This window comes from Diadema setosum, chromosome 2 (assembly GCF_964275005.1).
Source record: "Diadema setosum chromosome 2, eeDiaSeto1, whole genome shotgun sequence".
NCBI classification, from domain to species: Eukaryota; Metazoa; Echinodermata; class Echinoidea; order Diadematoida; family Diadematidae; genus Diadema; species Diadema setosum.
The window spans coordinates 36,003,797-36,019,193 of NC_092686.1; the positions used below are offsets into that span (position 1 = coordinate 36,003,797).

The 15,397-nt window shown below is 38.3% G+C and overlaps 1 protein-coding gene across 1 annotated transcript; it reads left to right on the forward strand.

The window, feature by feature from the left end:
* The first annotated feature begins 13,897 nt into the window (after positions 1 to 13,897).
* LOC140244573 (visual pigment-like receptor peropsin) lies at positions 13,898 to 15,172 on the forward strand. Its single transcript, XM_072324201.1, has one exon. The coding sequence runs from the start codon at positions 13,898 to 13,900 to the stop codon at positions 15,170 to 15,172; it is 1,275 nt and encodes a 424-aa protein (XP_072180302.1).
* Positions 15,173 to 15,397: the final 225 nt, after the last annotated feature.

Below are 15,397 nucleotides of genomic sequence, written 5' to 3' on the forward strand. Positions count from 1 at the left end.
TATGTCCAGCTGATTAGTCAGAAGCTATGAGCTATCGAGCAAAGATCTTGGAATTAGGAAATATATGCCTAATTGTTTCTTTATACGAAGAAATGAGGGCCTGAATCTTTTTGATGGTCATTTATCTCCAGCAACATTAGCAAAATATATTATTCCTCATCTTAACCTATGGACTTGGTTGTAAATACCTTAACATCACGCAAACGAAAAGGCAGTATGCCTACCCTCTTCATGTTCATTGTTTTTGTTCTTGAACTGTTGACGCATGCATACTAGATTTGTTTTGCTCTCCTTTTGTAGCAGTGACGTGTAAGCCAAATGATGTTCGAGGTCACAGCACTGGCTGTTGACCTATGTGTATATGAAGAGAATCTCTCTTGTTATATCTTTATTAATCCTGTACGTACCTTTAATGCCGGGGCTCTTGTTACTGCAGTTCTGGTACATTTCGATACCAGCATCATCAAGTTGGCGCACTGTCACGGACTATACCATGATCGAATCAAAGTAATGTCTTGTCACCCCATAGCGACTGCTGATATACATTCTCATTTTTTTCCCCTCATTAAATATCCATGTTCTGCCTCCTGGCAGCTACAGCAGTCCGAGATGAGACTGTTTGATTTGTTTATGCTGAAATCACATGGTGGCGCCAGTGTCGGTTATATAATAAGTAAAGCATTCTCCCCTCTCTTAAGCCTAGCCCGTATTTATTTTTTTTTATATTATGCATTTTCCAAAAGACGTCTAACTCAGAAAACCTCATTTCTTCTGGTATAAGCTTTCATGTGTTGGCGTGATATCTGACCCCTGACAAGGGTACCGCTCCTTTCTCTTCAATCCAGAGGTGGAAGAACTGTCTTTAATGACACGTAATTTTTGGGTCGAATTTTGGAAAGTGAATTGCCCGATTGATATGAATTTTGTCCTTTTGACACTTTGCTCACCTTTTGTAAACTAATATTACGTCTGTATTTTTAGTCAGACACCTGATGTATTTGTGATATGCGTACACAACCGTGTACTTAGAAATGCGTATGAAGGTTTTGTTTGTTGTTGTTGTTGTTGTCGTTGAAATTTATAGCATTGCGTTTGTGCTGTTTCTTGGAGAATGGCGAAAACAAGTAATGATCTTTCGCCTCTTTTCTTTTTTTTTCCAACCAATCTTGGATTAGGATGCTCCAAGCGATCATTATGTGTTTCAAAAGGAATACAATACTTTTCCGCTGATTTGTACATGTACCTTGAATATACTAAATTCTCTATTTGTTGTATGGACTAGGCCTTACCTTGAAAGGACCTGTATACGGGTTGAAGTGAGAAAAAAAATGTATACTATAGTATATATTTTGCATATTCATAATGATATCTGCTTTTGTATTCAAAGTAATGTTCAATATCCGAGTGCGTTCCTCCCTCTTGGTTGTCACCAATCAAGTTTACCTGACACCTTATTCATGCTAGGCGCAATCACACAATTATGTTTTGCACCTGAGACAAACGTTGGTCACGGTTGCTTAGAAAACTGCTAATAGAGAACTTAAAATATTTACAGTACGTTGGTGAACTGTGCACATATTCATGTCACATAAATTTCCATTTTTTCCACTTTTGTGCAAGTGCCACAGCTGTATGCTATAAAAGAGTTAATTTCTAATTTTCGAAGTTTTTTACTTTAAATATTTTGACTGCACTAAATCTCCACCATTTGCTGTCTGCATGATCAGATCTCGCTCTCCTATTAATGTATACGTGTATTTTTGTTAATATATGGACTTACACGGTTTTTCGCATAACTGAATTTACTATCGTATGCCTACAAGAATACTTTATGAATGAATATGCGAACGCATGGAAGCGTTTTAATTTTCGATGTTTTTTATATGAACGCTTAAATAATGGGTATATATTTGATAAAAGTGTGGTTTAATTCATTCCCTGTTCGGCTAAATTCCTAAACAAACTTTGGTCAGCTTATTGCCGTTCTCACTTTCTTAATTTCCATTCCATTTCCTTATCTCCTCTTTGAAAAGTATTTCCTTCTGAAAAACCCCTTAGAGAGGGAGCTCACCATCGTCAGATGCTGGATATAAGCTTTTGCTTTGTAATAGCACGAAGCTATTCTCTGGCCGACGTGCTTTCACTCCTTTTGTTCTTCTGCATTCTATCGGGGGGGGGGGGGGAAGCCTACTGAGACATTAGCCACGTTCTACATGTTGTATATTCATTGTTTCTTATATCTTTTCATTTCTGACACTCTCTGCACCTCACTTCTCGTTAACAGCCAACCAGCCTTGTTATACAATTCGTATGCATACAAAGAGCGCGTACCTTTCACAGTCACGCATGGTCGCTGCCCACTATCCTCTGCATTCGCTTTTATCCCGCAGTATCACGTTAAGGCCCGGTCCCACTGCACTTACGGATGCAAAGAGGATGTAAAGCGTACAAAAAATCTTGCCATCCGTTGGAAAACGCTACGAATCCGCTGTGTACCCATCGCATACGTGTTTCATCCGCTCTATCCATCGAGCATCCGTCCACTGTGATTTCATCCGCGCAAAAAGTTTTAAGCTGCTTAAAACTTTTAGAACGGATGAACTTTCCGCTGTGTACGATGTAAATCCGCGACATACGAGCAACAAACGTTGTATGTCCGTGCGGCATCCCTTAAACGTCCGCTGCATCCTTTCTGCATCCTCTGGGCATCCTTGCAACTCACATCCGCTGCAGCTAAAAACGGAAAGAGGGAGGAAAGATATGGTACGTGGATCGTCTTTACATCGTTAATAGCACGTTAATAGAAAGGATGTAAGCGTATGCATCTCGTATCTAAAGCATTTCGAAAGCATCCTTTCTGCATCCGCTCTGCATCCGCTCTGCATCCACTCTGCATCCGCTTTTTCTGCTATGCGTCCGTTTCGCAATTATCTCCGGTAACCCCTTCGGAGCTGTCATCCCCTTCCATCCGCTTTCATCCGCTAGGCTTCCGATGAACATCCGTTTGACATCCCCACTACATACTACCCACGTCCGTTCTATTTCCGTTCTGTTACCGCAAATTTTCGCCAATTTTATCAATTTCTGGAGCGGATGAAAGCGGATGAAGCCATCCCCGAAATTTTGCTCGTCCGCTGTGTCCTTTCTGCATACGCTTTGTGTCCGTCGGCCAGTGGGACCGGGCCTTTAGGTTCCTGTCGTGTCAGTTTCTCTGTTGTGCCAACGTTAGCCATGGTTGCCCTCTAGCAGCAATGGCGCGGATAACACCTAGTCAGAGTTGCCCCAATTCAGAATGAATGACAGGATAGAAGATGTACCTTTTCACTCTATGTTAGATGATGATTTTTTTGATCTATTTAGACCTGTTACGCCAGAATTCGATTTTTAGATAAGAAGAAGCTTTTAATAAACGCGCATATCCTTTTGATGAACTAGTTGCGGACAATCTTAATTCTACAGCGGAAGAAATGCAGTATGATTTTAACGATCTGACTCAAGCTCTATTGTGTAATTATGTCACCTTGAATCAATTCAAAGATAGAAAGGGTTTTGTGAAAGATACATTTTCATTGGTACATTTGAATATAAGAAGTATGAATAAGCATTTTGAAGAATTGCAGTTATTGTTAGATAATCCAAATAAATTTTTATTTTCAGTGATAGGACTCACTGAAACGTGGTTGTCTTCATGTCCAAAACAATCTTTTGCACTTGAAGGGTATAATATTTTTGCGAATAATAGATCTGATCGCTCTGGTGGCGGAGTCGCTTTGTATATGTTCTACGCTGCTTTGAATGCACTGTCCTTGATGAGCTTAGCAAAATGAATGACATTGTTGAGTCACTTTTCATTGAGATTACTGTTCCCGGAAATAAAAACATTGTAATTGGTATTATTTACAGACCTCCAAATTCCAACAACAGAGACTTTTTATCATATCTCACTGAGGTGCTTACAAACCCTTTATTTATAAACTCAAACTCTTTTATATTCGGTGATTTCAATATTGACTTGTTAAAGCATACAACGGACAACATCTCGGGAGAATTTCTTGAGACATTCTTATACTTTTCTTTCTTACCTCTTATTTTGAAACCGACACGCGTTTCACGTCAGTCAGCCACTCTAATTGACAATATTTTGAGTAACGTTTTAACCCTTCCAAATTCGTCTATAATTTTATCAGATATTACTGATCATTTTCCAATAATGACGCACCTTAAATTTAGCCATATTAGTAATAATTCATCCCAGCGATATTTGAGGCGTAAAGTAACCCAAGAAAATTTGTCTTCTTTTTGTACTTCCTTGGATAATGTTAATTGGGATTGTGTGTTTGATACTGATGACATTAATTTGGCTTTGAATAATTTTTTGGAAATTTTTGATAATCATATGGATATTCATATTCCTAAAAGAAAGGATAAACGGGGGAATTATAAAACAACTCCAAAGCTTCCATGGATTTCCAAGTCAATTTTACGTTCCATAAATAGGAAAAATAAACTGTTTTATGTATTTGAAATGAAAATAAAACTGAACAAGCATGAATTGAATATACTTTGTATAAGAATACTCTCACTAAGATAATACGTATTGAAAAGAAAAAATATTATCATAAACAATTAGAGAGATATAGGTGTGATATGAAAAGTACATGGAACGTATTGAAACAAGCAATGAATATTTCAAATGAAAAGTTAAGTACAGTGTATTTTGAAAATGAGATTTAATGATGAAATTATTGATAATCCTGTTGATATAGCAAATGTTTTTAACACATATTTTACAACAATCGGAGAAAACCTTGCTCAAGAAATTCCCGATACTAATAAACATTTCTCTGATTTTTTAAATCAAATATGAATTCAATATTTTTTACCCCTACCACGACGTACGAGATTACTGATATTGTATCTGGTTTGAAAAACAAAAAAAGTTCCGGTTATGATGACATAAGCAATATGATTTTGAAAAGTGTTATATCTTCTGTTGCGGATCCTTTGGCACATATTTTTAATTTGTCAATGTTAACGGGTGTGTTTCTGGAGCAAATGAAAATAGCTAAAGTTATTCCCATATATAAGAATGGAGATAAGTTAGATGTTAGTAATTACAGACCTATTTTTTTATTATCTTGTTTGCCCAAGATTTTAGAGAAAATTATATATAAAAGAACGATGAATTTTCTACAGATGTGTGATGTTTTTACAAATTCGCAGTTTGGATTCCGAGAAAAGCATAGCACCTGTCACGCTTTGCTTAATTTTGTTGACAAAGTAGCACATGCTTTAGACAATCGCTCACATTTGATTGGTATCTTCCTGGACTTCTCCAAGGCCTTCGACACTATAAACCATGATATCATACTCTACAAGTTGTCTCATTATGGTATACGTGGGAAGGCCTTGGAGTGGTTCAGGAGTTATCTAACTGATCGCAAACAATATGTATTTTTGAACAATCATAATTCTGATATGAGAGAACTGAAGTGTGGCGTGCCACAAGGTAGTTTATCTTGGGCCCACTATTGTTTATTGTTTACATTAATGATTTTTGTGCTTCGTCAGATGTGTTATCGTTCATACTTTTTGCCGACGATTCAAATGTTTTTTACTCACATGAAGACCCAAATACACTGTATTCTTGTGCCGACAGTTAATTCCGAATTAGAAAATTTATGTGAGTGGATAAAAGCAAATAAGTTGTCTTTGAATATTCAAAAAAACAAACAAAATATATGCTTTTTAATAACACTTTAGATAATTTAAATATGGACATTTGTTTTGGTGACGCTGTCTTAGAAAGTGTTTCCCATACAAAGTTTCTCGGTGTTATAGTTGATAACAAACTTTCATGGAAATTTCATATTGATAATGTCTGCAAGAAAATTTCACGTAACATAGGTGTTATTAATGGATTAAACTGTCTATTCCTCAGCATTCGTTGTTAACATTGTATTCATCTTTGATACTGTCTTATTTAAATTATGGAATTTTGGTATGGGGAAACACGCATCAATTATTATTGGATAGGATTCTACTGCTACAAAAGAAGGCTCTTCGCATTATTTGTAATACTGTTCCATATTCACATACAGATCCTTTGTTTTTTGATAACAAGATTCTGAAAATTAAAGATTTGTTTTAATTACAATTAGGGCAGTTTATGTATACTTATAATAATAATTGCCTCCCGTTTGTATTTAACTCCATGTTTATGCGTAACCGGACATACCATGGATACCCAACTAGACAGTCAGATGAATTTCATTTACCTCTGTTAAGAACCTTGCTAGCTCAACAGACTTTTGTTTATGTAGGTCCAAGATTCTGGAACTCCCTTCCTATGGATATAAAAAATGCACCTTCACTGAATTCTTTTAAAAAGAGATTGAAAATGTTTCTTTTGAAGTCTTATAATGTCACTGAATATATCTAATTTTGTAATATTTTGTGAACACGATATCATCTTCTCTTCTTCACTGTAAGGCTGCGTTCTCTCGAGGCATCAATTATTTTTACTACCTGGTAGTATTCTATGCGTGCTCTCGTCCTCTCGTCCTCACAGTTGAATCTCTTCCGCTGGAAAGTGCTCGACAATGTGTCACTTTCGAAAACGCTTGGCTGATTGTCTCTGTGGGCTTTCGCCCTTGGTGTATGCATCAACAATTTTTTTGGCTTCTCTCTCTCTCTTTCTCTCTCTTCCTCTTTTCCCTGTTTTTTGTTCCCTTTTTTTCACACTTTTGCTTTCTTTTTTTTTTCTCTATTCCCCACTTCCCCAGTTTCCCGCACTCTTTGTAGTTGTAAGTTTTCACCCCATTTTCCCCATTTCCCTCAGAGGTATCCACATGTTACAAGCCTAGTCTTTTGAGTGGGTACCTCCACTTTTTTTTTCTCAGGGTGTATATAGAGTGTATGTATCTTTATTATACTGATCATGTAGACATGAACATGTTGTTAATCCTGTTTGGTTATATACATTTTCAACGATTCGCATGTCAAATTCACAATAATGTTTCTTGTACATTCTGTTGAAGGAAGAAAGTGAAAATAAAGTTTGAATTATACTCTTAAAAATTATGATTTCGCATATCATAGAAACAAGTCAAATATTGGTCATCATTATATTTGAGTAACTGAGGGTAAAGATGATAACTATCTCATTTCTTGTAAACTCTTGCTTTTACGCATGCATAGTTTCCTTTCAGAAACGGATATTGCACTTAAAATGTATACATGCTTAGGCCCATTTTATGATCGTCAATTCCATTACTGTCAACTATAAAAACTAGAAAAGCACTCCGAGAGCGCAGACCTCCGCCAAGCAGTTACTTTCCACTATGATCTTGCTCTTCCACAGAGATAAGTGATTTTCACCCACTGAAAAATCGCCCGATTTCCCAATATAGAAGCCTTTGTTACGTCATAAACCCTCAGATGCGCGGCGCGCCTCTCCCCAGCAGAAACTAGAGCACGCACTTTAGTGCGCACATGCAAACCTCAAATACGTGCAGCCAGGGGGGCATTTCATGAAGCGTTTTGTCCGACAACTTGTCGGACAAATTTGCTCTCAGCCAATCAAATGCAAGGATTTCAGTAGCTTTTAACATTTTGTCAGACGAAATATCTGACAAAATGCTTCATGAAATGCCCCCCTGGGGGGCGTTTCATGAAGGAACTTGTCGGATAAAATATCTGACAAGTCAATTATATCCGACAAGTTTTGAGAAATTCTTTAGTCTGATTGGCTGATTTCTCTGAACTTGTCGGATATAATCGACTTGTCGGACATTTTATCCGACAAGTTCCTTCATGAAACGCCCCCCTGAGCTCCCAAGTTCATTGACCCTACCTGCAAAAATATCAAAATCCTTCATAAATTCCCCCAAAATTCTCGGATCACTACCAGAAGTTAATCGTTTGTTACTCGTGTCATTCTCAACCTTTCCTGCAAGTTTCATCCCAAATCCGTTATCTACTTATTGAGTTATTTTGCACACGGACAAACGAACGAACGAACGAACGAACGAACAAACCAACAAGAACAAGATCAGTGGTGGAAATGAGCTGCATGCTTGGCGGAGGTCTGCGCTCTCAGAGTGCTTTTCTAGTTATTCATATTTTGTCGACTTTAAAAGACGAGGGTGTTTACTACGAATATTGGTCCATGCAACGCCTGATAATAATATGTGTACAAATCTTAATATCAGTGCACACACATGATTTTACATCTGTAGGCCTAATATACTATAATTTATATTCATTGAAACTAAGCTGTGATGTTTCTGGGTGTCAAAAAGGCGATTGAGGTGTGGGCACTCATTCTGAGTAAAAACAGACAGCAAATAGGACGTAACCGTTGACAAAGAGGCAAAATGCAGAAAGTTCCACAATGTTTTGAGCCATCAACTCGAGGCTATCTTGTGTATACAATATGATTATTTTCGTCTATTAGCGATATCGCAACTTGATGTGAAAGAGAAATAACGGCGTCCCTTTGCGATGTGGTAAGCATTTTGTCAAGACAAAACCTAATGTTTTTACAGTCGGTTTTCTTGTTCAATTAACAAATATAATTGCATGGTGTATCATTATTGCAAATATCAATAATAATACATTTTACAACAGACTGTGTAATCCATGGTGGCACTTGCTATAAAATGCCATTTCGAGACAGAGCAAGGCAGCTTGGAGTTGAGATTTTAGTGTCATATAATTAAACCTCTCGAGACCACCATGCATTCTAAATCCTAATGACATTTTACATTGTAACTAATGAAAACGGGTGATGTCCGTTATTCCGAAGATTCGTTAATCAGAAAATGAAATGAGGTTTGTTATTACGAACTAAAAAGCTTCATCAATCAAAATAGGAAAATCATAAGGTTCGTTTTGCCGAAATTTCAGTAATCCAAAGATGAAAAGCAGGTGCGTACCTACGAACCTTCGGAATAACGAACATTTTTTTTTTTTTTAAATCAGCCAACCTCCATAATAACGAGCCTTTATAATAAAGAACCGTAAACCATTTAAACATCCGTCGCCCACAGAACTTTAAAAAGTCAAATAAGATTTAGTCAGTCTTGTCTTCAAGTGCACAGGATTTTTTTTTTTTTTTTTTTGGTCACGTGTTTTTTGTCGTCTCCTGATATTTCGATGAGAACGAGACCTCATGCAATCATACTTTCGAGTAAAAAAAAAAATGTAAATTGTATAATCATGGCGCATACCAATAGGTAAGAGTGATCTAAGAAATTAAAGTTGTTGCTTATATGAATGCGACATTATGGTACAGTGTATATTTTTGTAATCTCCATTTTTGTGCTTAGCGGATATTTTCTTCATTTTAAACAAGTATTTTTTTTTTTATAACAGCAACATCAGAACTTATAGTGTCTGTTAAACTGTGTTTGAAAACTATGGGATAGGCCCTATTTAGAGTGGCGTGTGAGAATGCACGTGAATTTATCTTGTGCCATGTAGTTGAACTCAAAATATTGTATACACTCTACTCATCTGGACTGTGAACCAATCAATCATGGATTTCAATTCTCAACTATTAATGAAGCAAATTCATCAACATTATGAACATCAGAGGAGAATGAGTAAGAGTGCATGTATATAGGCCCCCTATCACACAATAACAAGGGTGTCTTTACTTTATTCTGAAGGTGCCGTTAACCCGAAAATGACATAATGTCAATATAAGATCGTAATTCAAAAAAAAAAACAAAAAAACACACAAATTCCGTATGCAACCAAAACGTTCGCTAAGCGAGAAAGAAAAGGGTTCGCTCCTCCCAACAATTTGTGGCGTTATTCCGATTCTTCGTTATTTCGAAGCTAGGTCCGTAATTCCGGAAACAAATAGATTTTACAAAGGTTCATTAATCTGAAATTGAAATGGGGTACGTTTAACAATCCGAAAATGTCGCAAAGGGGATACTTACAAACCAACCCTATTTCGTTTCTGCATGAACAAACCTTTGGAATTACGAACGTTTTTTGTTTCATTTTGGGATTAACGAACCATTGGAATAAGAAACTTTATTTCATTTCCGGATTTACGAACCTTCTGATTAACGAACCTTCGGATTAAAGAACCTTCGGATTAACGAACCTTCGGAATAGGCTAATGACTGTAACCGTCTTTGCCCTGGAGGAGACGAGAAATATGCCATCATTATACGATAGGTGTTGTTCATGTAGTTTGAACGAATACCTGAACGTCTTATCTGCTTTGGTGGCCTACTATGATCGTGACGATGTTACAGGTGTCATAATGTATTTGCATGCATCAAACTGAAGACTTGTCATGAAGAACCAACCACCAGTTGTTTTTTTTTTTTTTTTTCACAGTCCCCCCTTTTTTGTAAAGAAAGAGGGTTATAAGCTTACAAGACTTCCTATTCACCTTTTTTGATATCTCACCTGAGCAAAAGGGTCTATTACACTAATGTGATCGTATCGTTCATCGTTCGTTAGGCGCTGTGCGCAAATATATTTCAGCTTTTATGACGAATTGTCAACACACTTGGCATGCAGTTAAAGCATCCCCAGGGTGATAGAATCTCAATTTATTCAGTGGGCACCATGCCCCCTCCTGGCCCAAACCCTGGCCCGAAACTAGGGAATCTGTAAAATATTCTCTTGAACCAAAAGAGTTAAAGTGATAGAGCTAAAATTGCTGTACAGGATAGACACATTTAGTTTGCTAACTGTTTTACAATGGCGCCCTGTATCTCTACAAAGAATAGAATGACAAATAGTAATGTGATTCAGACAAATACAAATAATGGTATATCTATGGACAAGAGAAATAAATTTCTGTTACATTTCTGTTACATGACTATTGTATTACTGTACAATACTGTATACACCGAGAGTAAAACAAAGTGGAAAGGGAGAGAGTACTATGAGTAACTGTAAAGAATTTTTAAATAGTTTGGCAATGAAATAGATATTGTTGGATTCATGGGAGAGAATTGAAGCATGTGGATAAATCGTTTTTAGTATAGTCAGAGACAAAGGGCCGAATGCATAAAACTAGCTTCAAGCACAATCACAAGCTCGTCTAGTAAAAGGTCTAGCTCAAGAAATTGCTTAAATCCATATGCATAACCTTTTGCTTGTGCTTATACCTTTTGCTTGTTCCGCACAAACAATTGCTTGCGTTTTCAACGAAAGGGACGTCACACCTGTGCGAACACAAGAACAAAGGACTAAAAGGAGGGTGTGACAGCATGTATTTGAAAGGGCGTTTGTGTGCGAAAATATTTCCTGACATAACACAAGACACATTGCAAGAGCTACGAAATGACACTCATAAATGTACACACACAGACGCACACGCACACACTAGATTGTGACACTTGACACGTACTGGCTGATTCCCATCACTGCTTATGTAATAGCCCGGATCTGCCAGGTCGCACGTGGAGAGAGGTCTCCTTGCTCCCCACAGAATGATATCAAACATCCTACCTGTTTCTCATCACATTTTGCGTGCTAACCACTGGACATTCCTGTTGTTGAAACGAAAACCTTTCTTACACTCTTAGGAGGATTTTCATGTAGATTTATACCACTCCTGCACAAGTTTGGTCTTTCTTTTATAAATATGGTAATGATACTTAAAAGTGAACGTCCCCGTTAAGCATTTATAAAGCTCAAGCTCGTTTTACAGAGCTTGGAAAATCGTAAGCATTTGCTAGCAAGAACAAGCCAAAGGTCCATTTTATGCATACGTTTTTAAGCAAATGCTTGGTCTCTAAGTAATTGCTTGTTTTTATGCATACGGATTCAAGCAAAAGGCTAGCACAAGCAATTGCTAGCGTTTATGCATTCGGCCCAAAGTCGGTTGTACTGTAATGGGGAGTTTGTTGAAAAGAGAGCTATCGGTGTACGACAATGAACGTTTCGTAAATCGGTTTTCGGGTAAGGTATTGATAAAGTGCTTTTCTGAGAATATCGTGTTTTGTGAGAATTGGCCGAATAAGAAGTAATCAAAAGGCCTAGACAGGCAGGTACTAGCTAATGAAGGACTTTGAAAGTGAGTGTGTTGGATGAAATATTGTAACTTGATTTTTCCTTCAAATAGAGAGCCAATTCCAGAGGGCATTGATATGTATAGCAATCAACATCAAACACTTATTGAACAAGAAAGAGTATTTATTCTATATTGCGTGCAGCTTTGGAACATTGGTTTGTTAACAACTTCCCCATGCCGTACCAATAATCAATTTGGGGTAATATAAGAGCAAAATATAAATTGATCAATATTTCTTTTGGTAATATATGTATATATATATATATATATATATATATATATATATATATATATATTATATACATACGGCGAATGCATCCGATTGCTCGAGACATCTTTCAACGTTCACTCACACACACACACACACACACACACACACAAGATCATTCCACAATAGCAGTATCAATCGTTTCTTATATTCATATTATTGCAAAAATTAAAGGAAACATTGGAAACATTATTGGAAACAATATGCAAGTTAAGCGCAGGTTTGGGAGAGGTGCATTCCAATGTCTTTTAGTAATCATATCTATATTTTAATCGTGAAGATCCCCATCGACAGAATCTTTGGTACATCGAGTGACTACATGCTTGAATAATGTGCTGTACAAATTTCATAATTGTATCAGGGCAATAGCCTCCGAGGAGGGCAATTATCCCCGGCTAAGTACTTGTTAGTGATAAGGTTAGGGTAAAGATTAGGGTTAGGATGATACATGTAGGTTTAGGGTTCGGAGTTTAGGTTAGGGTTAGGATTAACTTCAGGGTTAGGATTAGGGTTAGGGCGGTCAGGGGAAGATGAAGGGTCCGGGGTAATTGCCCATGCAGGGGGTAATTGCCCTAGACCCTTCACAATGACAATGGGAAGCACATGATATCATTATTTTGATATGTGTGAACGAACAGTTCATGAAAAAAGAATCATGAAGAAGGTAAAACATAATGATATAGTAACATAATACCATATGGACTTTTGGACTTCGCCATTACATTCTTTCGTCTACAGAGAAATGTCGTCATGGGATGTAGCGTTCTTTAGCAGTTTTGTAATGCGTATTAAGAAGTCAACCTGAAGTCTTTTTCTTCCGCCAGAGTGTGTATGGGATTGGCAATAGAGTTGGAAGGCATTGATGGTTTGGAATCTCTTGGAAGACATTGTAAAACGTTGGGGAGGGAAATTATACAATATTCATGGGACTTGTAGACCTATAGTTCTGGACATTATTTTGCCAACTGCACAATGCCCATAAACATCACAAGATCCAAGTAGGCCTATTAGTAAAATTCATCTGGTGTTATGTCACTCCAATTTGGCGTTGGTATACTAGTACACACTGGTGAAGTTACAGACCTGTTCAATAGATAGGGTAAAATATGCATTGAAGAAGTCAAGGGCGGTCTAAATTTGTTGAATCTGTAGTCGCTCGTGCCAGCTGGAGGTTGTGGACCAGTGCAAAGCTTATTTACAAAAGGAAGGGGATATACTTGTGAGTGCCAGTTTTATTATGACTTTAAAATTTTCTGTGGCACAGTGGGGACACTGTGACACTTCTGACTTTAAATCGGAGGACCCGAATGCGAATTTGGACTTTCGACTTTGGACATGACTTTTTTAGCCAACACGTCTCTCTCGACCCCTAGCAACCCCAGGAAATGATTATGGCAGGGCCCTCTAGTAGACCGGTGGCAACACTGAAGAGACTACGCTGGATAAAGAAGACCATATTATAATCATTTATTTTCCTGTCTCACTCAGAATTACACAAGGATGCTTAAGGTGACCTAACCATTCCACCAAATCGTTTCATCCTCAGGGTAGCTATGGAGACTTCTGTAGGTAAAATCATGGCCCTGTTCCTCCTGACGATGACAACTACCGGTTCGGAAGACAATGGCTTTGTCAATTCCACCGACATCATCCTGGAAATCCCCGCCACTGTCAATACTGCTCATCCAAACGAAGGGATGCTGGTCACCATAACTACGTCGACAGATCCCGAAGTCATCCCACCTGAAACAGTGGAGTGGCTGTCAAATACCACAGCAACCGCGGTGCCAACGTTCCTCAAAGACATGACGAGCCCAGCGATCTTGATGGAAGAGGCCCCAGGATGGGAGTGGTCCTCGAGTCTTCAGTCCTGGTGGGGTATTTGCCAACTCGGTTTGTCCTCTTTAGGTATCGCAAGCAACCTCCTGGTAATGGCCGTCATGTTTCGGCACAGATGTCTCAGACATCTCACGGACACTCTGATTTGCATGGTGGCCTTTGCAGACTTCTTCTCTGCTGTCGGCACCCTACCCCTTCCGATTGCGACTCGGGTTCCACAAACCTGGCTAGGAGAGCTGTACTGTCGCGCTTTGTATGCTACGCTGATATTTTCTTTCTTCACCACCGTTTCATTCTACACCGTTGCAGCAATTTGCACTGAACGGTATTTGTCTATCACTCATCCTTCAATATTCACTGGCGTGTCGGCAAAATCGCTTGTCGTGGCTATCAATGCATTCATTTATACGGTCATCATAATCGAAGAAGTGTATGTCCTTGGAACTGTTCCAGTGCACACCACGGAGCATGGATGCGAAGCCACTCGCTCTTCTAGAATATTTAATATTTTCTCAGGGATCTTCGCTTTCACAACTCACGTAACTCTGCCCTCTCTAGTGACTATCACTGCTATGGGATTGTCGGCTAACTCCCTGAAGAAGCAACTAATGCAAATGAAAAGTAAAAACACCGGGGGAGCTTGCACGTCCACCTCAGCTGAGTCCCGATTGCTAAAAGCCAACAAGAAGCTTCTGTGGCTCTTATTTGGCATGTACGTCAAAATAGTCGTATGCTTTTATCCACACGCTGTTGTCGATCTCAACTTCAACTTCGGTGGGATCGACAAATACGCAGACACAAGCTCCATCCTAGATCATGTGATCAGCCTACTGGCAGCTAGCCATGCCGTTGCGAATCCACTCATCTACACTGCCGCACATCCGAAGTTCAGACAGGCGCTTGCAGAGTTGTTCACCTGCTCCCCTAACAGCTCGGCGACGATCTTTCAAATTCGCGTGGACAATGAGAAGGACAAAAAGATCGATGCTGGAGACAATTCTCCTGAAGCTTGAATGCTCCATCAAAATCCTCATTAGGGAGCTTTAGATTTTGACGCGCGGACGTTCTCCTCTCCCCTGCGTCATGCTGAAAAGTAGCTTTATATTACACGGGGACGCAACAGTTGATAATAAGCTTTCATGGAAATTTCATATTGATAGTATATATGTAAGACTATATCACGAAATATTGGTATAATTAACAAGATTAAATTTTGTCTTCCTTATTCGTCCCTGCTT

Coding starts and splice junctions, on each gene's coding strand:
- LOC140244573 (XM_072324201.1), top strand. CDS start 13,898: ATGGCCCTGTTCCTCCTGACGATGACAACTACCGGTTCGGAAGACAAT.